General features: G+C 45.5%; 1 protein-coding gene across 2 annotated transcripts in view; it reads left to right on the top strand.

The window, feature by feature from the left end:
• Positions 1-26815, top strand: part of cul2 (cullin 2) — an 88796-nt gene that overhangs the window by 17563 nt on the left and 44418 nt on the right. For both annotated transcript variants that reach the window (XM_033042060.1, XM_033042049.1), the window contains exons 6-9: positions 17089-17171; positions 21539-21635; positions 24375-24485; positions 24585-24747. In XM_033042060.1, the coding sequence (XP_032897951.1) occupies positions 17089-17171; positions 21539-21635; positions 24375-24485; positions 24585-24747 (454 nt within the window). The remainder of the gene's footprint in view (positions 1-17088; positions 17172-21538; positions 21636-24374; positions 24486-24584; positions 24748-26815) is intronic.

Here is a 26815-nt window from a genome sequence, read left to right as displayed (position 1 = left end):
TGAGTTGAAGGACCTGTTTCTGTCCGATATAATTATATGACAATGAATGGTGACGGTCGGGATATTCAGCATGGAGGGTAGTGATGCCATAACATATCTGGTCGGTTGTTAGACTCTCTTGCTGATCAGTGCCTTGTAGTTTTGTGGAGTGAATGTTCCTTGCTACTTGTCAACATAACCCTGAATCTCGCCCTCTTCTTGCTGATTACAGGTATGAGCTGCATCATTTGTTGAGGAATTGTGCTTGAAATTGAACAATGTTGTTATCAGTATGCATCTCTACTTAAGTAGTGATGAACAAAGGGTGATTGATGAAACAGCTGACTGCCCCACTAATCTATTACAGTTATATCCTGAGGCTGAGCAGATTAATCACCAATAACCAGTCATCTTTTTATGGCTGCAATTTTGACTATTTGAGTATTCTCCCTTGATGCCTGTTGATTTCAACATCACCAAGTTTCATGATGCCACACTGTCACATGTACCCTTGACGTCAAAGGCACTTATCTCATCTCTGGAATTCAGCTCTTTGGGCTACGTTTGGACTAGGGCTGAGATGAGGTGATTTCAGTTGGAGTCATAGAATCGTACAGCGTGGACATAGGCCCAACGTGCCCACACCGAACAACATGTCCTCTCTACACTAGTCCCACCTGCTTGCATTTGGACCTTACCCCTCTAAACCTTTCCCATCCATGTACCTGTTTGCGATCATACTTGACTCAACTACCTCCTCTGGCTGCTCATTCCATACACCCACCACTCTTTGGGTGAAAAAGTTACCCCTCAGGTTCCCATTAAATCTTTCTCCCCTCACCTTAAACCTATGTCCTCTGGTTCTTGATTCCCCTACTCTTGGCAAGAGAGTCCGTGCATTTACCCGATCTATTCCTCTCATGGTTTTGTACACACAGTTAAACCCTAATGGACATGAGTGTGCAAATTATTGGCAAGGAAGTGTTGGTTAATTATTAGTGTACACTTTCCATACATTGCTGATAATTCAGAGTAGAATGATTAGCTATATTTGATTTGTCCAGCCTGTTCTGAACAGGACATAACTGGGCAATTTGCAAATTGTCAGGCAGTATTATAACTGTTGGCAACAGCTTAGCTAGACAAGAGCATTAATCATACTTATGCCATCTGGCATTTTGTCTGGTCGCATTGTATTGAATGTATCCGAAATCCTCTTTTGCTGATACACACAGAATGCTGGAGTAGATCAGCGAGACAAGCAGCATCTCTAGAGAGAAAGAATGGGTGACGTTTTGGGTCGAGGCCCTTCTTCCGACCTGAAGATGGGTGACGTTTCGGGTCGAGACCCTTCTTCAGACCTGAAGATGGGTCGAGACCCGAAACGTCACCCATTCCTTCTCTCCAGAGATGCTGCCTGTCCCACTGAGTTACTCCGGCATTTTGTGTCTAACTTTGGTTTAAACCAGCAGCTGCCGTTCCTTCCATTCCTACACTCAACCTCTACTGCAGCTTCATCGTGTTGGCATTCCACTTGTAGGTGTGCTTGTCTACATTCCTCATTGAACCAAGGTTGATCCCTGTTTTGATTATGATGATGGAATGAGGGAAATGGCAGGCCTTGGGGACATATTCTTCTGCTTATGGTTTACTGCCACTCTGGGATGTGCAGGTTTTGATCTGTCCTGAGTCCACCTGTTGTTGAAACCCTCGTCCCCATTGTTAGCTCTTGACTCTTGCGATGCGATTTGTGACTTGCATTCCCCTGCAAATTTGAGCTCGTCTTGCACCCAGATCCCTTAATTCGAATAAGGTCCTGTTCAGATGACACAGTTTTATTTTGTGGTGCTCTTTGGTTTAGAACCAAAAGTTAGTTCCTTTTTGAAATTCTCAGCCTTGTTTTCAAATCTCTCCATGATTGTTATATACTCCTATACTCTACAACCCTCTTTGAAAATCTGCACTGTTCTAATTCTGGCATTTGACCATCCCCAAATGTAATCATTTCAATTACCAACCTCTGGAATTGCCACCATGATCCTCTCAATCTTCGCTTTTTGTTGATTTTTGATGTGTGAATATTTCTGTGGAAAATCTTGGAATGTATTGTTGTGTTTAAGGGACTTTGTATCGTTGTGTTTAAGGGACATTGTATGTACGAGTTGGTATTTTCCTCCTCATGCTTTCAACAGCTATTCCTCTACTCACTGTAGTGCTACGTGCTAGTCTGCAGAGAGCTGATTTGTTGTGGCCCTCCATATTTAGAGTCCAAGCACTCACAGGACCATGGCTCGATGCTTGATAAAATGGTGGGGCTGCACACTGCTGTGTGAAGCCTGAATCTTGATGTGAGCCTCTGTGCTGTCCTGGGAACTTGGTGCAAATTCCTGCCTTTCTGCTGACATTCCTGCAGGGATGAATTGTTCATGGGTTGGTACGGTGAAGTGACCTGTACGTTTGGGCTTGGGTGGGCCAGTGCGGCTACTCGGCATTACGATGCAGAATGCATGCCTGTTCCCTGGCCAGCACAGTAAATGTGGCCCGTGGTAATGCACAGGCAGCATGAACTCCACACTATTCACAGACTGTTCAGATCCTGCAGACTCTAGCATTGCCACCTGCTGGATGTCATGGCTGCTGCTGTCTCTTTCCTGCTCTCCAGCCTAGATGAAGTCTTCAATAGAGTTTAAAACCTCACTGATACTTGCTAGCTATTGAGCTTGTTACCGCATGAATATCTGGGCTGGGAAGAATAACGTTGCTGAAAAAAGATAGCAGTGTGTCGGAGGGAACTGCACCAAAGATAAGCACATAATGCCTGCGTAACGCAAGGAATGGGTGACGTTTCAGGTCGAGACGATGCGTCTGAAGAACGTCTGAAGTCACCCACTCCCTCTCTCCAGATATGCTGCCTGTCCCGCTGAGTACCTCCAGCATTTTGTGTCTATTGAAAGACAGCAGTAAAAAGTAACGGAAATTGGCTGGGGTGCACAATGCGTTTCCAGCACCTAAATTCCTGCCATAGCATGAGGCTAGACATTTTCAGCCTCACAATAGCAGTTTTTTCCCCCCATAGGATTTTCAGTAATTAAGATCGTTTCAATACTAAAAGCCCTGTCCCACGGTTCATTCCAAGAGCTCTCCCGAGTTTGCCCTGATTCGAACTCGGAGATTTATGATAATGGCCACTCGTCGGTACTCAGGGCTCTCGTGGACATTTTTCAACATGTTGAAAAATCTTCACGAGTCTTCCCCGAGCTTACCTGCCATTAGCGAGTCTTCCCGAGTACCTGCCGTTAGCGTTACGAGCCGCTAAGAGACGTCCCTGAGCTCCGACGTACCCCCTACGTTAATTCTCCGTGCTTACCACGAGTTTGATTTTTTTTTTACTCGGGAGAGCTCTTGGAATGAACTCGTACCGTGGGACAGGGCTTTAAAGATTATTTTTATCACTACAAAATATTAAAGGCTGTACAGTAAGTAACATTGTTTAATAGAGCTTCATTACACAATTGCCAACAGAAGCAATTACTTGTCAATTTCCATGATCACCTTTGGTGAAAGTAGCAGCTGTGATTCATGAGACAATGATATCAGATTACAGCGTGATGGTTACATGGAAACAAGATTTTTTTCCCCTTATGCTTTTTTCCCCCCTGGTTTTTTCTGCTTGTAGATTTCCAAAGTAACTTTTAAATGTTTCTCTAGTTCGTGATTGAAATAGCATTATAACCAATTTGTCTACATAATGCAAATATTGTTCCCTAATTCATAATTTGTGTTATATCCAGTTTGTTTCAAGGAAACGTGTTATACCAGAATTACCTGTAGATTTTGTTGAGAATAATGACCAAAAATGCTTAACGTGCAGTCATACACCATCTGTAGAGAAATAAATGGAGTTCACATTTTAGGTCTATGACCTTTCATCACAATGATCACGTCCATAGCATGCCTGACTGCCAAATATTTCTAGCAATTTTTGTATTTTTATTTGATTCCCAGCATCTACATTTTTAAAATTTTTCAATCACAGTATTTTTTCTGGTCTACGTTGATTTTTTTTCAAATTTTCTACCAGTCAGAATAATGCAGCATGGAAACAGGCCCTTCAGACCAACGTCCCATATAATCCAAGGTGCCTTCCTGAACTAGTCCCATTTGCCTACATTTAGTCCATATCCCTCTAAATCTTTTTATACATGCACCTGCCTAAATGTCTTTTAAATATTGTAATTTTATCTGCCTCTTCCAATTCCTCTGGCAGTTTGTTCCATTCACCCACAACTCTCTGTGTGAAAATGTTCCCCCTCTGGTTCCTGTTGAATGTTTCCCCTCTCACCTTAAACTTGTGTCCCCTGGTTCTTGATTTCCTGATTCGGGGTAAAAAACTGTGCATTCACCCTATCTATTAAGCTCATGATTTGATACACCTCTATAAGATCAAGCCTTTTCTCTCTCACCACTCACCTTAAAACTAAGCCCTCTAGATTTAGACTCGCCTGCATTGGTTAAAAGACTGGGAGCAACCACTTTACTTATGCCCCTCATAATTTTATAAACCTCTATAAAGTCACCCCTCAGCCTCTTTCGGTTCAGTTTAGTTTATTGTCACGTGTACCGAGGTACAGTGAAAAGTTTTTGTTGCGTCAGCAGAAACACAATACATGATTACAATTGCTACAGGGAAAAGAGTCGCAGCCTATTTAGTTTATGCTTATATCTCAAGCCATCCAGTCCTGGGAGCATCCTTGTGAATCTATTCCTCGCTCTCTCTAGCTTAATCATATCTTTCCTTTAGCATGGCAACCAGACTATGCATGATATACCAGGTGCAGTCTCGCCAATGTCTTCAACAGCTATAACATGATCAGGAGAGGAGGTCCATGGGGAGGAGCGAATGCCACCTGAACACAAGTCGTGGTCTGATCAACCACGGCTGGGTCGCCTGGGTGAGGGTGTCTGATGTTGAAAGACCCGAAACACCCAATGACCCCAGGTTACATCACTGATGATGTGTTCAGGAGCATCTATCGATGTATTTGTATCAATCACTGTGCTGGTGAAACCAGTGGCGCCCAGGAATAGACTGGTTGACAACCAAGAATAGGGTGGTGACGACTGGAGAGACAGTGGACAGCTCGGAAAGACGGCAACCGGGGCGGGGCGGGTTGGCAGCCCAAACCGCATCCTCTCAGTTCTCCGGAGAAGGTTCGAGTCAGATGGCCTCAGGCCTGCAAGACGGCAGTCTGGCATCAGTTCGACGAGGACGTCGACAAGGTGCTAGAAGCAACTGCGAAGGGAGATGTGGACCGAAGGTTGAGGACGATGATGACAATCATCATCAGCCTAGCTGTGGAAAGGTTTGGAGAAGTGGAGAAGAAGCCGGCCAGAACACCTTTCAGCATGAACCAACGAGCAACGAAGATCCACAAGATCCGGCAGGAGCTGAAGTCCCTCAAGAAGCAGTATAAAGAGGCCAGGGAAGAGCAACGTCCCCCCTTGGCTGAGCTGCGAACCATCCTGAGGAAGAAGCTGATGACCCTCTGTAGAGCTGAGTGGCACCGAAGACGCCGGAAGGAAAGAGCCAGGAAGCGAGCATCCTTCATAGCCAACCCCTTCGGCTTCACCAAACAACTACTCGGGCAGAAGCGCAGTGGGAGTTTGGCTTGCTCTAAGGAGGAGATCGACCGACACATCCAGATGACCTACAGTGATCCCGTCAGGCAGCAGGAGCTGGGCCAGTGCAACATCCTGATAAAACCACCTCCACCCATCAAGGAGTTTGATAGTAGAGAGCCACTCCTGAAAGAGGTCCAGGACGTTGTGAAGAGAGCAAGAGCTGGCTCAGCCCCTGGCCCGAGCGGTCCCCTGCAGGGTCTACAAGAACTGCTCCTTGTTACTGAAACGGCTGTGGAAGATCCTGAAAGTCATCTGGAGGAGAGGAAAAGTGGCGCAGCAGTGGCGATTCGCTGAAGGAGTCTGGATCCCAAAGTAGGAAGATTCCAAGACGATCGATCAGTTCAGAATCATCTCCTTGCTAAGTGTTGAAGGCAAAATTTTCTTCAGCATAGTGGTGAGGCGGCTGACCTACTTCCTCTCCAGCAATGGTTACATCGACAGCTCAGTGCAAAAGGGAGGCTTATCTGGAGTGCCGGGGTGTCTAGAACACAAGGGAGTGGTGACCCAGCTCATCAGAGAAGCCAGGGAGAACAAGGGAGACATGACAGTGCTCTGGCTTCACCTGGCCAACGCCTACGGCTCCATCCCGCACAAGCTGATCCAGAAAGTCATGGCCAAGGAATACGCCAACCACCAATCAGAGCCTTCATGGACGACCTGACTGTCACCACTGAGTCAGTGCCAGGAAGCAGGTGGATCCTGCAGGGGTTGGAGAAACTGATTGGATGGGCAAAGATGAGGTTTAAGCCAGGAAAATCAAGGTCACTGGTGCTGACGAAGGGCAAAGTCATGGACAGGTTCCGCTTCAGCATCGAAGGGACACCAATCCCAACTGTCTCCGAAAAGCCAGTGAAGAATCTTGGCAAGGTGTTTAACAGCAGCCTGAAGGATACAGCATCTGTCCAGGCAACCTGTCAGGAGCTGGAGAGCTGGTTGAGAGCAGTGGACCGGTCGGGGCTTCCCGGCAAGTTCAAGGCATGGATTTACCAACATGGTATCCTGCCAAGGATACTCTGGCCACTGCTTGTCTACGAAGTCCCAATATCCATCGTAGAGAGATTGGAGAGGAAAGTCAGCAGCTTTCTCAGAAGGTGGCTGGGACTGCCCAGGAGCCTTAGTAGCATCGCCCTTTACGGAAATAACACCAAGCTCCAGCTGCCCCTGAAGTCCCTGGAGGAGGAGTTCAAGGTGACTCGGGCCAGAGAGGTGATGATGTACAGGGACTCCAGCGACGCCAAGGTGGCTCAAGCAGGGGTGGAGGTGAAAACTGGGAGGAAGTGGAGAGCCGGCGAAGCCGTGCTGCAAGCAGAGTCCTGGATACGCCACAGAGTCCTGGTGGGAGCAGTGACTCGGGGAAGAGCAGGCCTGGGAATCTTCCCATCTCCCCAGTTTGACAAGGCCAAGGGGAAGGAGGGGCGCAGGCTGGTCCAGGAGGAAGTGAGGGCAGTGGTGGAGGAGGAGAGGTGTACCAGAGCAGTTGGATTGAGGCAGCAGGTAGCCTGGACAAGGTGGGAGCAGGCCATGGACCGAAAAGTCACATGGACTGAGCTCTGGCAGGCTGAACCACAGCGCATCAAGTTCCTGGTCCAGGCAGTGTATGATGTCCTGCCCAGCCCATCGAACCTCTTCATCTGGGGCAAAGCGGAATCTCCAGATTGCCCGCAATGCTCAGGCAAGGGGACGTTGGAACACATCCTGAGCTGTTGCCCAAAGTCTCTTGGGCAGGGCCGGTACACATGGCGTCACGACCAGGTTCTCAAACCCATTGCAGAAGCCATCAGCATGGGAATCAGCAGCTGCAGGCGAGAACGCCCCACCACCCAGATGATCACCTTCATGAAGGCCGGAGTGCAGCTGCCAAGAACCACAGCAGCCAGGAATCAGTCAGGAATCCTGGCGACTGCGCAGGACTGGCAGCTTTCCGTAGACCTGGTGAAACAGCTGAAGTTTCCACAGCACATTGCCACGACCACCCTGAGGCCAGATATCCTCCTGGTCTCATAGGCGACCAAAAACATCGTCTTGTTGGAACTGACAGTGCGGTGGGAGGACTGTCTGGAGGAGGCCCACGAGAGGAAGATGGCCAAGTATGAAGAGCTGGTCATAGACTGCCGCAAGCAGGGCTGGAAGGCAAGGTGTATGCCCATCGAGGTTGGCTGCAGAGGTTTTGCAGGGCAATCGCTCTACAAAGCCTTGAATGCACTGGGCATCAACGGAGTGGCAAGGAGAAGGGCCATCAAGAACACCACAGAGGCAGCGGAGAAGGCATCAAGATGGCTCTGGATCAGGAGAGGAGGTCCATGGGGAGGAGCGAATGCCACCTGAACACAAGTCGTGGTCTGATCAACCACGGCTGGGTCGCCTGGGTGAGGGTGTCTGATGTTGAAAGACCCGAAACACCCAATGATGATGTGTTCAGGAGCATCTATCGATGTATTTTTGTATCAATGACATCCCAACACTTGTACGAGATGCCCCGACCCACGAACACAGTGTATCAGACATCTACATCTTCTCAAAACCCACATTCAGGACTGCCCTGGCAAACCCAGTTTTTCTGCCTGTTCCTGCCGCACCATTCTCATTTTAGACTTTAAAGATACAGCGTGGTAACAGGCCCTTCAGCCCACTGAGTCCGTGCCAACCAGTGATTACCACGTACACTAGCTCTATCCTATACACTGGGGACAATTTACAGAAACCAATTAACCTACAAAGCTGTATGTCTTTGGAATGTGGGGAGGAAACTGGCAATCCCGGAGAAAACCCACACAGGTCACGAGGCAAACGTACAAACTCCCTACAGACTGCACCACAAGGCATCTCCAAATATGTTGATTCTCTCTTTTCCCCCATGTCCAGTCCGTTCCAACCTACATCTGAGACATCTCACTGTTTAAACACTTAAATAGTCCAAGTCCTAGGCCCCATCGTCTTATCTTTACCATGGACGTCCAGTCCTTTACACCTGCATTCCCTGTCAGGAAGGACCCAGGGCCTTCCTATTCTTCCTTTAACAGAGACCCAATCTGTTCATGTCAACTAACACACTTCTCTGCGTGAAGGAACTTGTCCTCACCTGTAGCAACTTGTTCTCTGACTCGTCTCACTTTCTTCAAGTCAAAGGTGTTGCCATGGGCACCTGCATGGGTCCCAACTACGCTTTGCTTTTTTGCTGGTTACATTGAACACTCCTTGTCCCAAACGCTCCCTGCACTTCTTTCTCCGCTACATCGATGACTGCATCGGGGCTTCCTCCTGCACCTGTGCAGAACTCAACTTTACCACTAACATTTCCACTAACTCCAACTTACCAACTTTACCACCAACATTGAACTTCCACCCTGCCCTCAAATGCACTTGGACTATCTCTGACACCACTCTCCCCTTTCTTGCCACTGCAGAGCACAGACTATTGATTGACGTCTACTACAAAGCCACTGGCCCCCACTTCTACCTTGCAGCACTTCCTCACACCCTCACACCCTGCCTCTTGCAAGTACACCATCTTTTACTCTCAATTTCTCTGGCTCTGCTGCATCTGCACCCAAGATGACGCTTTTCAGTCCAGAACATTCAAGATGTTCTCTTCTTTCAGCAAAGTCATTTCCCCCCTGCGGTTGTGGATGGAGCCATCACCTTTCTCTCCTCTTTCTCTCACAGTTTGGCTCTCACTGCTCCCCCCCCATCCCCCCCATCTCTTATTTTCTTCCTTACATTTCACTCTTCTTTCCTCATCTGACACCGTTTTGTCTCCTTTTCACCTCCAGCCTTCCACCCATATGTAAACCAAGCCCCCCCCCTCGTAATCTATCACTTGCCAGGCTTTGCCCCACTCCCGCCTCTCTTGTCCAGATTTCTCTCCTGTACGTACCCCATCGGTCTGAAGAAGGCTCCTGACCCAAGACATTGTTTATCCATTACTTCCATGAATGATGTCTGCCCTAACCAATTCCTCCAGCACTATGTTTTATCCTCCAGATTCCAGCGTCTGCAGTTGTCTCCTATGTATCATATGCTTTCGTCACCACCTTGTCATGTGTTGCCAGTTTTTGGGAAATATGTGCTTGCACCCCGAGGCCTCCCTGTGTTCAACAACACCACCCAGGGCCCTGCCATTTACTGTGCATGTTCCAACTTCATTCATCATTCCTTTTCCCACTTTCCTAATTGGTCTACTTCCCATTTTAACCTGCGGCAATTTTTTTCACTGCCCACTGCGACACCAATTATGGTGTCATCTGCAAATGTGCTAATCATGCATTGTCAACCAAATTGTTAATATTTATGACTAACAACGCAGGTCCCACCCAGCAATTCTCAAAATCTCCTCCAAGTTGCTTTCCCACTGCTGTTTGGCTCACTTACATGTACGTCCTAGGCTTGTCCTTCTTAAATAAAGGCATAATATTAGCTTCATCATTATTTATCAACATTTATCTTGTTAATTTGTCACGTTCTGTTCTCGGTTACTCAATGTCGGTTTCATATTGCATTGTGTCCTAGATATGTCATCATTTTCTGTTCTCTGCAATGTTGTTTTATTGTCCCTCATGTTAAGATATGTCGCTTTTACTTTACCTATCTGTTTTGCTTCTTTCCATATTCAGTTATAAAATAGATTCTTTTGTGATCTCTCACCTAAATAGAAAGGAATTCAAAACATGTGGATAAGTACTTCATTCCCTTACTTCTCATGCATAATTCATGGGAATTTGCATCCTATTTATCCATATATTTTGGTGATTTCCTTTTTTAAAATATAAATAATACCTTCCTGTTTGCGCTTGGTGTTTTGCCAGCTGCGTCAAGGGCGTTTAATTATTATATGCACTGAGAACAGAGTAATTAAATTCTTGCTGCAGCTTTACAGGCACATTAACAAAACAACACAACAAATAAATATGCAGTAAACAATAATACAATAAATGATCTCTTATGCAAGGTGGACCCTAATAATGTAGGCCAAAGACGTAATGCAATCTATACAAAGTCCATCATTGTTTGGTGCTGAGGTAGGGTTGTGATGAGGGTTCGAGTCACAAAGGTTGTGCACTGTTGTTCAAGCGCCTGTCGGTTAATGGGAAGAAGCTATTCTTAATCCCGGTGGTAACGGTCCTCAGGCTCGTGCCTTCCTGATTGTAGCAGTGAGATGAGGAGTGGTCAGGGTGATGTAGGTGGGTCTTTAATGACATTAACTGCTTTCTTGAGGCAGCTCTTCCTGAAGATCTATTTGATGGGGTGGGAGTCGGAAGGGAAATCAGCACCCATGATTGATAATTGTCATTGTCCACCACGTTCTGCAGCCTCCTTCGTTCTTTGGCGTTTTAGTTACTGAACCAGGCCCTGATGCCATTGGCCTTGTGTCTGGCACTAAATTTCACTTTTGACTTTCTGATTGCTTTGATACTTTTTCTTACTGCCATTATACTATTTTTGTGACGAACACTACTCAACCTTTCATTTTACTAGTCAGCTAAATAAGTTGAGTTGTCACTGGGTCAAGTGAGAGTTTGAATTATAAGAGGCTGGATAGGCTGTTTTTTTTCCCCTGGAGAAGAGGAACTAAGGAGTAACCTTCTAGAAGCTTATAAAATCATGAGGGGCAGAGATACGGTGAATAGCCACTGTCTTTTCCTCACAGTAGGAGAATCTAAAATTAGAGGGCACAGCCTTAAATTGAGAGGGTAAAGATTAAAAATTTTGAACAGTAAACAATAATACAATAAATTTTGAACAGTAAACAATAATACAATAAATGCTCACTTCTGCAAGGTGGACCCTAATAATGCAGGCCAAAGACGTAATGCAATCTATACAAAGCTCAATTATGATATTTAAAAGATACATGGGCAGCTATATGGAAAGGAAAGGTTTGGAGAGATAAAGACCAGGTGCTGCAAGTGGGACTCGCACAGTTAGGCAATTTGGTTAACATGGACAAACTGGGCTGAAGAGTTTGTTTCCATGCTGTAGAGCTATGATTCTTTTATATTATTTTTAGTCTTCATTTTTTTGTTGCTGACACTAGTTAGCCAGCTCCACTGTACCTTGTTCATTATTACGTCTTGTCATCTTGAGTTCCCTATATTCTGGCCGCGGTGTGCACACAGTAATTTTTAATGACAATTTTAATTTATTTTTAACCATCCTTTAATAGTATGTAACTCCATTTATTCCTAGACGGTTTAGGTCCTCAGTTTATGTTCCTTCCTCTCCTTTTCAGCTTTATGCTTGAGTTTGTTTCATTTCTTAAAGCACCTTAACATTCCTGATCTTTTTATTTTTGCATGTTCAGTGCCATGAATAGCACTCTATTTATCATTTCCACTCATTCACTGATCCAATTCTAGTTCAGCTTGGGGCCCATCCCAGTAGTACAGCTTCAACAGCACATATCCCAGAAAAAAGAGCTCTTGTTCCAGTTTATTACTCTCCTGATCATTCCATCATAGCAACTGCTCAGACTGAGACTATGCAAAGAATCCAGAATTTATACTACTTCAGGTCCTACCTACTAAATTAACTACAAATTTCTGAACCAAATTGTCCCTCTTCTTATGAAGTTAGGTACAAAATACAAAAAACAGCATCTCTGGAGAAAAAGGTGATGTTTCGGGTCAGAACCCTTCTTCAGACTGAAAGATGGGGGTTTGGGGGGATGGGGGGGGGGGGGGGGGGGGGGGGGGGGGGGGGGGGATGGTGACTGGAGGCGAGAAAAGGTCAGACCAAAACAGGGCCCACAACAGATGGCCTCAGGTCGGGTGGAGACCATAATGGCCCATTGTTGGCTGGGGAAGATGTGCTAACGACACTGATACAAGGATGCAAACAGTGGAACTTGTAGGTCAATTAGGGTGGGGGAGGGGGGAGAGAACGGGGGAAGGAATGCAGGAAATTATTTGAAATCAGAGAAATCATACCGCTGAGTTGAGAGAACTCAACGATCACATCTTAAGTATTAATTCCACTATTAAACTTGATAACTCATTTGAGCATAAAACAACTCTCCCAAAATAATTTCCAGGTGCCGCTGCTGTTTTGTTCCTCACCAAGGAACATCACATAACCTCTTGGATGGGGCCTTGATATGTGTGACCTTTTCAGAGTAATTTAGCCTTTTGACTGTCATGCCCACTCTGCTTTTCTCTAATATCTCAGTGTGTTATGAATACAACTACATATTCATTCCCCCTCCCTTATGACTGGCAGCATCTCGAATTTGCACGATAATTCATTGACATAAGATGGAAAAGCTTCCCTTTGTTATAAAAATCAAGGACAGATTGCTGTCCACAAATGGCCATGTACTGCAGTAATTGAATCATGCTGCATGGAAACAAGTCCTTCTAGCCAACTTGCTCTTGCCCAAAGATCTTAGAGCAGAGCAAGATAGGCCACTCCTGCGAAATACAATGGGCTGACGTGTAGTACGCTACGGAGGGGATCCTGGGCATTTTTCCCCGCCCATTTTAGTAACCGGAGTCTACCTGACCCGACCCGACTCGCAGTGTAATCAATGTTGCGGGGTAACAGTTTGTGTGTGTGATATAGGGTTAGATTCATAATTCTGTCAGTTCATACTTCTTGTCAAGAATAAAATTTGACTCTGGTAATTGTCTTTTTTAATGTTTTTTAAATCATTTCTTTTTAAATGGCTCACAAGCAGTGTTTGAGTTGATTTTGTAGTAACCGGAACCTACCCGACCCGACCCGACTCGCAGGGTAATTGACATTGCGGGGAAAGTTTTTGTGCGTGATATAGGGTTAGATTCATAATTCTGTTAGTTCATAATTCTGTTAATTCTTGTTAAAGAATAAAATGTTTATAAACACACATACATGAATGTGATATAAATGTATATAATCATATAACACACACAATTATATTTCTTCTGATCCAATGATGAACTTTATTTCAGTCTAGACAAGGGACATTAAATAAGAAACATTGTAAACCTCCCCGCAACTTCACACACACTAGGCCTTATCCTCCCCCCCCCCCCCCCCCCCGGCACTCCCTCGCCTGCCCCCCCAGCACTCCCTCGCCTGCCCCCCCAGCACTCCCTCGCCTGCCCCCACACTTCAATGTCTCCCCCCCTCCCACACTTCAATGTCTCCCTATGCCCCTCTCCCCGCTGCCCCGATCCGCGCACCCCCTCTCCCCAGGCCCCACACTCCCTCTCCCCGGGCCCCACACTCCCTCTCCCCGGGCCCCACACTCCCTCTCCCCGGGCCCCACACTCCCTCTCCCCACTGCCCCGGGCCCCACACTCCCTCTCCCCGGGCCCCACACTCCCTCTCCCCACTGCCCCGGGCCCCACACCCCCTCTCCCCGGGCCCCACACTCCCTCTCCCCGGGCCCCACACTCCCTCTCCCCACTGCCCCGGGCCCCACACTCCCTCTCCCCGGGCCCCACACTCCCTCTCCCCGGGCCCCACACCCCCTCTCCCCACTGCCCCGGGCCCCACACTCCCTCTCCCCGGGCCCCACACTCCCTCTCCCCGGGCCCCACACCCCCTCTCCCCACTGCCCCGGGCCCCACACCCCCTCTCCCCGGGCCCCACACTCCCTCTCCCCGGGCCCCACACTCCCTCTCCCCACTGCCCCGGCCCCACACCCCTCTCCCCCTCCCCGGGCCCCACACTCCCTCCCCGGCCCCACACTCTCCCTCTCCCCCTGCCCGGGCCCCACACCCCCTCTCCCGGGCCCACACTCCCTCTCCCCTCCCCCGGGCCCCCACTCCCTCTCCCCGGCCCCACCCCCCTCTCCCCGGCCCACACCCTCCCCGCTCACCCCCTCTCCCCGGCCCCACACTCCCTCTCCCCGGGCCCCACACCCCCTCTCCCCGTCCCCACACCCCCTCTCCCCGGCCCCACACTCCCTCTCCCCGGGCCGCACACCCCCTCTCCCCGGGCCCCACACTCCCCTCCTCGCCCGGGCCCCACACTCCCTCTCCCCGCTGCCCCGGGCCCCACACTCCTTCTCCCCGCTGCCCCGGGCCCCGCACTCCCTCTCCCCGCTGCCCCGGGCCCCGCACTCCCTCGCCCCGGGCCCCACACTCCCTCTCCCCGCTGCCCCGGGCCCCACATTCCCTCCCCCCGCTGCCCCGGGCCGCACACTACCTCTCCCCGCTGCCCCGGGCCCCACACTCCCTCTCCCCGCTGCCCCGGGCCCCACACTCCCTCCCCCCGCTGCCCCGGGCCGCACACTACCTCTCCCCGCTGCGGAAACAAAGATCCGATCTTTGGCCGGAAGCAAGATGGCGGAACAAGATGGCGGAGCAAGATGGCGGAACAAGATGGCGGGGACTGGTTGCTAAAATGGGTCCTATAATCACCCATGAATCTGCCCATGAGCGTACTACACGTTTGCGTGCGAGTAACCCATCTTGCTCTGCTCTAAGATCTTTGCTCTTGCCTAACAAGATGCCGCATCAATGCTCCACTTCTACCCGCCCCCCCCCAAGTAGTCCATGTCCTTCGAAACTGTTCCGATCCATGTACCTGTCCAAATGCACGTTAATTGTTATTATAGTATCTGCCATCAACTACCTCCGCTGGCAGCTCGTTCCTTATATGCACCATCCTCGGTGTGAAAAAGTTCCCCCTCACGTTCCTATTAAATCCCCTCTCACCATAAATCAGTGAACTCTGGTTCTTGATTTCCTTATTCTGGGTAAATGACCTGTGCATTCATCCTATCTATTCTATTTGATCATCCCCCAGCCACATGCGCCCTAAGAAATAAAGTCCTAGCCTGCCCAAATCTTCCTGCAGCTCAGGTCCTCAAGCTTTGCCAACATCCTCGTAAATTTTGTCTGCTCTATTTACTGCTAATCTCCACATATTTGTAACACTACCATCTATATCTGTTAAATTTACTTTGGTGTTGATATCTAGGATGTTTGTGATTACTTTGGGTGAAAGATGGAAAATCTTTTGATGACAATGATAATTGGCTTTGAAGATTGCTTTAAAAATTAATAGTGGCTATGGCGATATCATTTGACATTTTTGTTGACATTGCTTGTTACAACAAACTTGCCAAGTTCCTCGGATCTAAATTTGACAAGAGAGTGCTCATTTATGGACTTATAACAATTGTATAATATAGACAGACGCTGTATGTACCGTTAAGTTTTTGCATGATCACTAAATTCATTCATGCCTTGAAATAGGAATCTTGTTGTTTATTGTTCCTTTTAAACACTTTGATAAATTTATTCGACCTATATTTGTGAGAAGCATACTGCAAGTAGTATTTTCTGGTCTTGAGCATCCTGACAAGTTATTCATATTATCGATAGCCACAAATTGCTGGACTAACTCAGCGGGACAAGCAGCATCTCTGGAGAGATGCAAAAGTAGACCTTTCGGGTCGAGACCCTTCTTCAGACTGAGAGTTGGTCTCCCTCTCCCCTGGCTCTCAGTCTGAAGAACGGTCTCGACCTGAAATTTCATTCATTTCTTCTCTCCAGGGATGCTGCCTGTCCCGCTGAGTTACTCCAGCATTTTGTGTCTATCTTCAGTGTAAACCAGCATCTGCAGTTCTTTTCTACACAAGTTGTTCATATTACGAGTTTTACCCATCCCCTCGGATAGCATACATAGGTCCCTCGCCTCCTCCCATCCATCCTCTTCTGCCCAACTCTTATCATTGGACTTAACATAGTAGGAGTAGGCCATTCGGCCCTTCGAGCCTGCACCGCCATTCAATATGATCATGGCTGATCATCCAACTCAGTATCCCATCCCTGCTTTCTCTCCATACCCCCTGATCCCTTTAGCCACAAGGGCCACAGCTAACTCCCTCTTAAATATAGCCAATGAACTGGCCTCAACTACCTTCTGTGGCAGAGAATTCCACAGATTCACCACTCTCTGTGTAAAAAATGATTTTCTCATCTCGGTCCTAAAAGACTTCCCTCTTATCCTTAACAGTAGGATTTTGGTTGGAAAATAAGTCTGATTCAGATTGGGAAATTGTAATGGTGTCCTTGATTGGCAGCTATACCACAGGTACTTATTTTCACAAAGCTGTTCATTGAATTCAGTGCTTGGTTCTTTATGGGTAGCTGGTACATGCTTTGTGGATCAAGTTAACTTCAGTGGGTTGTACAAAACAGATTTGGGTTTTTTTCTATTTCGTACGCCTCATGCTTCTCAGTAATTCTGTTTGATGCGTTATTTTCGAAGCAATCCTATTAGAACTTCCATGCACAAGGAAAATTAATCAGATAATGAAATTTAGAAAATAGAATTGAGTACTTTTTCTCGGATCAGTTTGCTGTTTGGCATGTTGAATTGGGCTTTGAGTATAATTGCTCCTGCCCCTCTATTTTCACTTTTTTCTGTCTGCTCGTTTACTGCAAATTTGGACGCAGGATATATTTCAGCTTTGTTCCAATGTTTATAAATTTCCAGCTAGCTCTTGATATGTGGAAGAAATTGATGATTGAGCCACTACAGACCATCCTCATCCGAATGCTTCTTCGTGAAATAAAAAGGTGAGTTTTTGGTTTGCTTGCAAATTTTGTCTTGAACTTGAGTGATCGAACGAAATGAATGTTGTTTGCAATCGAGGTTTAGTTTTATTTCCTTTTTAAAACCTAATTCTATGATTTTTGAGACATGATGAAGAGGTGGTACTTTGACACTTAAGTTGTAAATAAATTGGCACGGTGGCGCAGCGGTAGAGTTGCAGCCTTACAGCGCCAGAGACCCGGGTTCGATCCTGACTACAGGTGCTTGTCTGCACGGAGTTTGTACGTTCTCCCTGTGACCTGCATGGGTTTTCTCCGAGATCTTCAGTTTCCTCCCACACTCGGAAGACGCACAGGTTTGTAGGTTAATTGGCTTAGTATAAATGTATTTAAAAAATGTAAAAATTGTCCCTAATGTGTGTAGGGTACTGTTAATGTGCAGGACTCGCTGGTCGGTGTGGACTCAGGTGGGCCGAAGGGCCTGTTTCCGCGCTATATCTCTAAACTGAACTAAGCTAAACTAAATACAAAATTGAACAGGTTGATCAAACCAACATTTAATGACAAATGTATTTTAAAGTTTCAGTGGAAGAATGGAGAATTGCTGGACTGTAACGATTGGGTCATGGAGCATAGAAACAGATTTAAAGGCTAACCATATCTGTCCAAACCATTGAGTGCCCATTGTTAATCTAAATTTTCTGCAATTGGCCCATAGCTTCTGTTTTAGTGATTGAATGATCATCTGGGTATTACTTTAGTGTTGTGAAAGTCACTGCTTCTACCATTCCCTCAGGAAATGTGCTCCTGATTCCAGCCAACGTGAGTGGAAAAAAATCTTCCTTAGCTCCACTGTAAGCCGCTTATTACTTATCTTTAAGCTGTGCTCTCTGATTTTAAATCCCTTGTCTATCTCTTTATTGATGCCCCTAATCATTTTGCGCATCTCAATCAAGGTTTCTAATGGTATGTCCCTTTATTCTGAAGCTGTTCCCCCTGCTCCTAGACTCTCCCACTGGTGGAAAATTTCGCTCCACATCCACTCTATCCAGGCTTTCATTATTCGATAAGTTTCAACAAGGTCAAACGCTCATCATACGTTAACCCAGTCACCCCCGGGATCATTCTCGTAAATCTCCTCTGGACCCACTCCAGATCCAGCACATCCTTCCTCAGATATGGGGCCCAAAACTGCTCACAATATTCCAAATGTGGTCTGACCAGTGCCTTTTAAAGCCTCAGCATGACATTCCAGTTTTTATATTCTAGTCGACTTAAAATAAATGCTAACATTCCATGCCTTCCTTATTACTGATTCAACTTGCAACTTAACCTTTTGGGAATCCTGCACCAGCACTCCCAAGTCCCTTAGCACCCTCCGATTTCTAAATCCTCTCTCCATTTAGAAAATAACGTTTGCCTTTGTTCCTTGACCGCACATTTTACTATGCTATATTCCATCTGCCACTTCTTTGCCCACTCTCCCAACTTGTCCAAGTCCTTAGGCAGACTCCCTGCTTCCTATACACGACCTGCTGCTCCACCCATCTTCTAGAAGATTAATGTGAAGAGACAGTGGAGGAAGTCATTCCAAGTCAGGTTTATTGTCATATGCACAAGCATGGTGATGGAGAGGGGATGATGTGCAAATTGAATCAAGTGGAGGAGGGGTGTGGGGGAAGACGGAGCTGAACAAAGAGAAGATCATTAGGTGGACAGGTCTGTGTGTGTGTAGAACAGTATTGCTGTACAGAGGGAATTTGGGGTCCAAGACCAGAGTTTCTTGTAAGTGGCATTACACGTTGGCAAAGATGCTGTATGGTATGCTTGCCTTTTTCAGTTGGGGCATTGAGTACAAGAGTGAGGAAATCATGTTGCAGCTTTATAGGAATTTGGTTAGGATGCATTTGGAGTATTGTGTGCACTTCTGTTTGCCCCATGATAGGAATAATGTGGAGGCTTTGGAGAATGTGCCGAAGAGGTTTCTCAGAATCTGCCTGGATTAGAGGGAATTAGCTACAATAGGGGGTACACAAAATTGCTGGGGGAACTCAGCGGGTGCAGCAGCATCTATGGAGCGAAGGAAATAGGCGACGTTTCGGGCCGAAACCCTTCTTCAGACTGAAGAAGGGTTTCGGCCCGAAACGTCGCCTATTTCCTTCGCTCCATAGATGCTGCTGCACCCGCTGAGTTCCCCCAGCAATTTTGTGTACCTTCGATATTCCAGCATCTGCAGTTCCCTTTTGAACAGCTACAATAGGGGGTTGGACAGATGGACTGTTTTCTCTGGATGGACGGAAGGTGAAGGGAGACATGATACAAGTTTATAACATGATGAGCGCCGTAGACAGGGCAGACGTTCAGAACCTTTTTCTCCAGGGTGGAAATGTAAAAGGCGAGAGCGCATAGCTCTAAGGAGAGGGGGATGAAGTTCAAAGGAGATGTGTGAAGGCAAGTTTTTTTTACACAGAGAATGGTGGGTGCGTGGAATTTGCTGCCAGGGATGGTAGTGGAGGCAAAAATGATGGTGACATTTAAGAGGCTTTTAGATAGGCACATGGATGTGCAGGGAATGGGAACACGTGCAGGCAGATGAGATTAGTTTAATTTGCATCATGGACAGAGAGGCATTTTCCTGTCTCTTCTGTTCTATGTTCTATGAATGATCTGAGTCTTAGAACAAAGCTTGGAATTTATGTTGAAATTCGCGTTTGAATAATTTTGATCTTATTGAAACTGAAACAAAAGCATGCTTTGAGCGCAATTTTATCCATTTTGCCATCGGGGAAGTATTCTGGTTATACCTAGGTTCCAGAATATTCTGGAGTCATTGAAGGATCTGATTGGGAAGATGGGCCATTGAATTATTTAATAATTGATGGTTTGGTTGACTCTGTGCATCTCTGTACTCAGTTTATAAATTAGTGTTAGGAAGTTCTTTACTGAACCTGAAATGAAACCAAGCATGCTCTCAGTTCAGCTAGAAAGTGAAAGATAAACTTCATTACAGCATTGAGATAGAAAATAGTGGCTGGAGGGGGAGGGGTGGAAACACAAACTTAATTGAAGCCTGAAATGGAAGCAGCTCTGCAGAGAAATCCTCCTGTGAGGGGGAATGTTTCAGAAAAGACTTATTGAAATACTGTAACCTGTCAATGTTTGGGTCATTTTCAAAGTATCTTGGAGTATCTTGCATAAATTAAATTACACAGTCATGCAATTTATTTTAAATAAATTAACACAGCAAAACATTTTGAGTATCGAAAAGAAATTAATAACTTGAACATTTTATGAAAATGACAGAAAATTTGAGAATGCTGAACCATGAGGGGGACAACATTAGACTTGAAACAGGATGTTGAATTTCTGATATATTAAGGGGAGAATGAAAATCAGAACAACAACAAACCCTGGAAATATTAAATAAAAAGAAAATGCTGGAAACAGCCAACAAGTTCACCAGCACCAACGGAAAGAGAAACTGTTGTCATTTCAGATCACAGACCCTTTACCAGAACTGAAACTGAGAAAATCTAGTTAGACTGCTCACCAGTTCTGATACAGAGACAATGAGTTTACTGAAATCGTTATATTGAATATCACATCCCAAAGGCTCCAATTTGCCCAGATGGAATTTGAGATGCTGTTCCTCAAGCTTGCATTCGGCATCATTGGAACAATATTGAGAGAGGGATCTGAAAGAGGCATTTAAAATGATGAAAGGAATAAACAAATTAGATAAAGTGAAGCTCTCCCATTGGTAGAAGGATCAAGATTTAGGGCAGAGATGAAAGTGGTTGCTTAAGGCCAAGAATGACATGTTCGTACAGCAGATTGTTATGGTATGGAATACATGATTAAGTTAGTGCTGGAGGAAGATTTAATTCTACTGTTGAATAAGGGGCTAGATAAAACGATGAAAAGAACAAGTTTGTTGGCAAACGTATGGGATTAGCTGGATTGCTCTTAATTTGAGTCAAAATAGACTGGGTCAATCAGCCACCTTCTGTGCTGTAATGTTAATAGAGGAAGAAATGTCGGAAATCACATCTCTTAGACTTTGAAGGACTTTGAAGGACTTTTAATGCACATCTTAAAAAACAGATTTATCCCAAAAAAGGTGGTTCCCTTTTTAATCCCAGTGAACTGTCAGTTTAGGTTGTCTACCAAAGTATAACTATCAAAGTGAGAGAGGTGAGTTTGATGTTCTGTACAATGCAGAGGGTACTTCTTAGTAAGTGCACATCTGTGAGTTAACTCAGCATCTCTCTGACCCGCTGAGTTAGTCCAACACATTGTGTTTTACTCAAGATTCTAGCGTCTGCAGTTCCTTGTGTCTCTAAACGCGAAAAGATGTTTGATACATGTTATTTTTCAACCTTTTGTAATAGTGACCGTTGTGGAGAAAATCTAAATCAGAAAGTAATCCACGGGGTTATCAACTCTTTTGTTCATGTTGAACAGTACAAGAAAAAGTTTCCCCTTAAGGTAAGCAAATTCTCAAATTGTTGAAACTAATTCTCAAAACACCGATATGAATGTTAACTTTTGGGTTAGCAGAGTGGTAAAAAAAAGGTATGTGGTTTTACATAAAGAAACTGATTTTTGAGGACAGATAGAAATATTTTTTTAATTCTTTAATGTGATGTAGGTGCCACTGACATGGCCATCTTTTGTTATCCAAATCTAATAATTAAACTTTCAATTTAGAGAACAATTAAAAGTCAACCATGTTGCAGTGGCTTTGTAATCACATATGTGCTGGGTTAGGCTGGCAGATTCTTCCCCAGAAGGACATTTGGGAACTAGTGATTGGTTATTGCCAACCCAGGGATTTGAAGGTCACCATTGCTGATATTTTTATCCAGATTTATTTAATCAACTTAAAATGCTCCAACTGCTACAATGGGATTCATACAACCTGTACCATATGTTTGGCTTCATTGGTCAGGGCATTGAGTATAGAAGTAATGAAGTTATAAAACTTTGGATAGACTTTGTTTGGAGTTTTGTGTGCAGTTCTGGTCACCCCATTAGAGGAAGGATGTGGATACAGCTTTTAAGGTGAGAGGGGGGAAAAGTTTAAACAGAGATATGTGGGACAAATCTTTTACACAGAATGGTGGGTGCTTGGATCACACTGCCAAACATGGTGGATTAAACAGATATGTCATTGGTGTTTTAAGAGGCTTTGATATGATTATGTAGGGAATGGAGGGATATGGATCATATGCAGGCAGAAGAGATTAATTTAATTTGGTGTCATATTCGGCATAGACATCGTGGGCTGGAGGTCCTGTTCCTGCTGTTCTATGTTCTGTGTTTGTTTCTTGCTAAGTACTCTACACCTTCCTGCAATCTGAAGTCCATATGTAATTTTATCTGTCTGCACAAACTGAAGATAGGTAGTACTACTTTAATTCACAAAGCATTAATGTTGATGAGAAACCCATTGGAATAGATGCTAAGTGCATCTTCAGATCTCTCCTATTTTTCCAGGCCACCCTTTTAATTTTTCAATCATGGAACTGATATATCTATATATTATACTCATTGTCAGTTGTTGCTATGACATGTGATGTTAATTATGTGCTAAAAATGTGTGCAATATGCCATGTACAACAACTCGAAATACAGCAAATCTCTCTGCATTTTCCTACTCTTCAAACTTAACTTTTGTTATACTCTTTTTATGCTTATTCTTTAATTTAAACAATTAATCTATATTTCTTTTGTGTTTTCATTTTGTGCTTTTGTGCTTTTTTAGACTAATTGAAACAGGACTCTAAATAATGACCTTATATGATTATGTGTCATGTTAAGATCTGCCATTAGATCAATTGCTATGACTGTTCATCAGCATCCCTTGGGAGTATGCACTAATCTATTAAAATAGGGTCCCTTGCCGACATGCAGGAGAAAGTTCATTTCCTTCTGAAATAATTTCCTCCAGGTCCTCCAGTTTTCTCCCACATCCCAAAGACATGCACTTTTGTAGGTTATTTGGTCTCCATAAATTGTCCGTAGTGTGTGGGGAGTGGATGCGAATCTGGGTCGGCGTGGACCCAGTGCCATCTTCAACAGCAATTTTTCAAAAGTTCAGTTTCCCTCAATCATCCCTGTCGGAAATTAACTTCAATCACTGTCATATAAATATAATTGTCTACTTAACTGATATATATGTTGAGTAACAGCCCACTGCCTGCACTTGCCCCACACACTCAACCAGAACCAATCTAAATCTGCAAGACCTATCTTGTTCAAGAGCTGAATGGTAGGGCCTCCATCGCCATCGTTATAATTAGGCCAGAACATGCCCTACACAAGTGACAACGCCTGACGTGCACCCTTTCCACATGTCAAAGTTATAAGGGTTTCCCAATGCTTAGAACAGTTAAAATACAATGAATCAAAAAAACTTAAAAACACTTCTAAATAATCAAAAATATTGAACAAAATATATATAGTTCTTCCTTATCATGGAACAAACATATCTTGTTCTTTCCTATCATTCTTGCAGCCCAACAATCCCCATTCAAATGTTTGGGCTTGCAGACAGCCCGAGATCATTGTTTTTCAGTGGGATTGCAGGGAAATATTAAGAAAACTACTGCTATGCTATCAAGTTGCATTGAGAGTGCGGCGTAACCATGTAATTAGTAGTAAAACTGGCCAGTAAGTTAGTGACATGGGAGCTTCTGCAGATTCCTGAAACCATGAGGTTTTTACCATGTGGATCTGACAGCTGAAGACATAAACACAGGGTAAAATATAGGTTATTTGGTTTGTGATCATTCTTTTTTCTTTCTTTTTTTAAATTTTTTTAAAATTTATATAGCACATTTTTAGTCAACTTGCATTGACCCCAAAGTGCTTCACATAATTACATTCACACACACAGGCAAAGGTGGGTGAAGTGTCTTGCCCAAGGACACACACAGGCAAAGGTGGGTGAAGTGTCTTGCCCAAGGACACAACGACAGTATGCACTCCAAGCGGGATTCGAACCAGCTACCTTCCGGTTGCCAGCCGAACACTTAGCCCATTGTGCCATCTGTCAAGTTCAAGTGTATAGTTTCCTGTATTCCTGTGTGCCATTCAAAAATTGTGTAACAGTTGTCAAAATTAAACGTTCGTCTGGCTTATTTGTTTCACATTTTTATATGGCTGACCATAGTTCTGTTACTTAGTGATTTTCTAACTTGCCAATTGTCGTTCCAATGTCAGTTTTATCAGGATCTCTTTGAACATCCATTTCTACTGGAAACAGGAGAGTATTACAAACAAGAAGCATCAAATTTACTTCAAGAGTCAAATTGTTCACAGTATATGGAAAAGGTAATAAAGTTGCAATTGCTGTATAAACCACTTTTAATAATATCATTTGGACCCACGAGTCAAAGGCTAGAATGTTCAGTGCACTAAATGTTACTACAGGTTTTAGCCAGATTGAAAGATGAGGAAGTTCGGTGCCGGAAATACTTGCATCCCAGCTCATATGCCAAAGTGATTCATGAATGCCAGCAACGAATGGTAGCAGACCATCTGCAGTTTCTACATGGGGAATGCCAGAATATTATCAAGCAAGAAAGGCGAGAAGGTGAGTCACATTCTTGGTTCATAGTGACCTCACTGCCAAATTATCTTGTCATTGGTCTGTACAAAATGGAAAGGGACTGGGGATTTGTTCTTCCTGACCAAATAGCTCACTAGGTCCATACGTGCACTCTGAAACCCATTTCTTCCCTGTTCAACGTCATGAATCAATGTGCAAGTAATTGTACCAGTGACGCATTTCATTGATGCTCCTTTCATTTTCCACTTATTTTATTCCACCTTTAATTTTACATCTTCCACTGTATTACCAGGAATTGCTTCCATAATTTCTCTACACCATAATTTCAAGATTCTATCAGAATTCACACTTGCCCCTCATACGTGAACTTATTGTCTAAGACATCAAATACATGCATGGGGTTAGTTCAGCATACCTTTACAATCATTGACATTTGTAATTCTTTCCACCTGTCTGATGTCAAGCTGGTACTTTGTCCAGCAAAAACTTGAGCAGGATCCATTTTATTCATATACACGACATGATTTATCTGTGCCACTATGCCATTTAGGGCAGCATAGTGGCATAGCTGGTAGAGCTGCTGCCTCTCAGTGCCAGAGACCCACGTTTAATCCTGACTAGGATGCAGTCTGTGTGGAGTTTGCATATTCTCCGTGTGACCGCGTGGGTTTCCTCCAGGTGCTCCGATTTCTTCCCACATCCCATAGACATGCACGTTTGTAGCACGTTGACAGGGACAATCTAGAGATAGCCATCAAGGCTGTGCTCCCTGCCGATCACCAGCCCCTCACACTCACCCCCTACGACGTGTACGTGGCACTGAGTAGGACTAATGCACGTATCCCCGGCATCCCCGGGCGCGTCCTCAGGGCCTGTGCTGTGCAGCTGACAGACGCCTGGACTGACATCTTCAACCTGTCACTTGCCCAAGCAGTTGTGCCCACGTGCCTTAAAACCACCTCCATCGTGCCGGTGCCAAAACACTCCACTGCGACAAGCCTCAACGACTTCCGCCCAGTTGCACTGACGCCCATCATCACCAAGTGCTTCGAGAGGCTGGTCCTGGCACAACTCAAAGGCTGCCTACCCCCCACATTGGATCCCTATCAGTTTGTCTACCGCAAGAACAGGAGTACGGAGGATAGCATCTCAACGGCACTTCACTCCGTCCTCTCCCACCTCGACAACTGAGACACTTACGTGAGAATGCTGTTCATCGATTACAGCTCAGCATTCAACACCATTATATCCTCTAAACTGATGACCAAGCTCGGTAACCTGGGCATCGACCCCTCCCTCTGCAACTGGCTACTGGACTTTCTAACCAACAGACCCCAGTCTGTTAGGTTAAACAAGCACACCTCTTAAACCCTCACCCTGAACACCGGCGTTCCACAGGGCTGTGTGCTGAGCCCCCTCCTCTACTCCCTCTTCACCTACGACTGCACACCTGTACATGGTACTACAGGTATCTACAGGATCCAATGGGACGACAGATGGCACAATGGGCTAAGTGTTCGGCTGGCGACCGGAAGGTGGCCGGTTCGAATCCCGCTTGGAGTGCATACTGTCGTTGTGTCCTTGGGCAAGACACTTCACCCACCTTTGCCTGTGTGTGAATGTGTGTGAGTGATTGGTGGTGGTCGGAGGGGCCGTAGGCGCAGAATGGCAGCCACGCTTCCGTCAGTCTGCCCCAGGGCAGCTGTGGCTACAGAAGTAGCTTACCACCACTGAGTGTGACTGAGGAGTGAATGAATAATGCGATGTAAAGCGCCTTGAGTATTAGAAAGGCGCTATATAAATCCCATCCATTATTATTATTATTACTAACACCATCATCAAGTATGCAGATGATACAACGGTGATTGGCCTCATCAGCAACAACGATGAGTCGGCCTATAGGAAGGAGGTCCAGCTCCTAGCAGCATGGTGCGCTGACAACAACCTGGCCCTTAACTCCAAGAAGACCAAGGAGCTCATTGTAGACTTCAGGAAGTCTAGGGGCGGCACGCACACCCCCATCCACATTAACGGGACGGAGGTGGAACGTGTTACCAGCTTCAGGTTCCTGGGGGTCAACATCTCCGATTAC

This window comes from Amblyraja radiata, chromosome 2, assembly GCF_010909765.2.
Source record: "Amblyraja radiata isolate CabotCenter1 chromosome 2, sAmbRad1.1.pri, whole genome shotgun sequence".
Lineage (NCBI taxonomy): Eukaryota > Metazoa > Chordata > Chondrichthyes > Rajiformes > Rajidae > Amblyraja > Amblyraja radiata.
The sequence above is the reverse complement of the archived record's forward strand: the minus strand, read 5'-3'. Positions and strand labels throughout refer to the sequence as shown.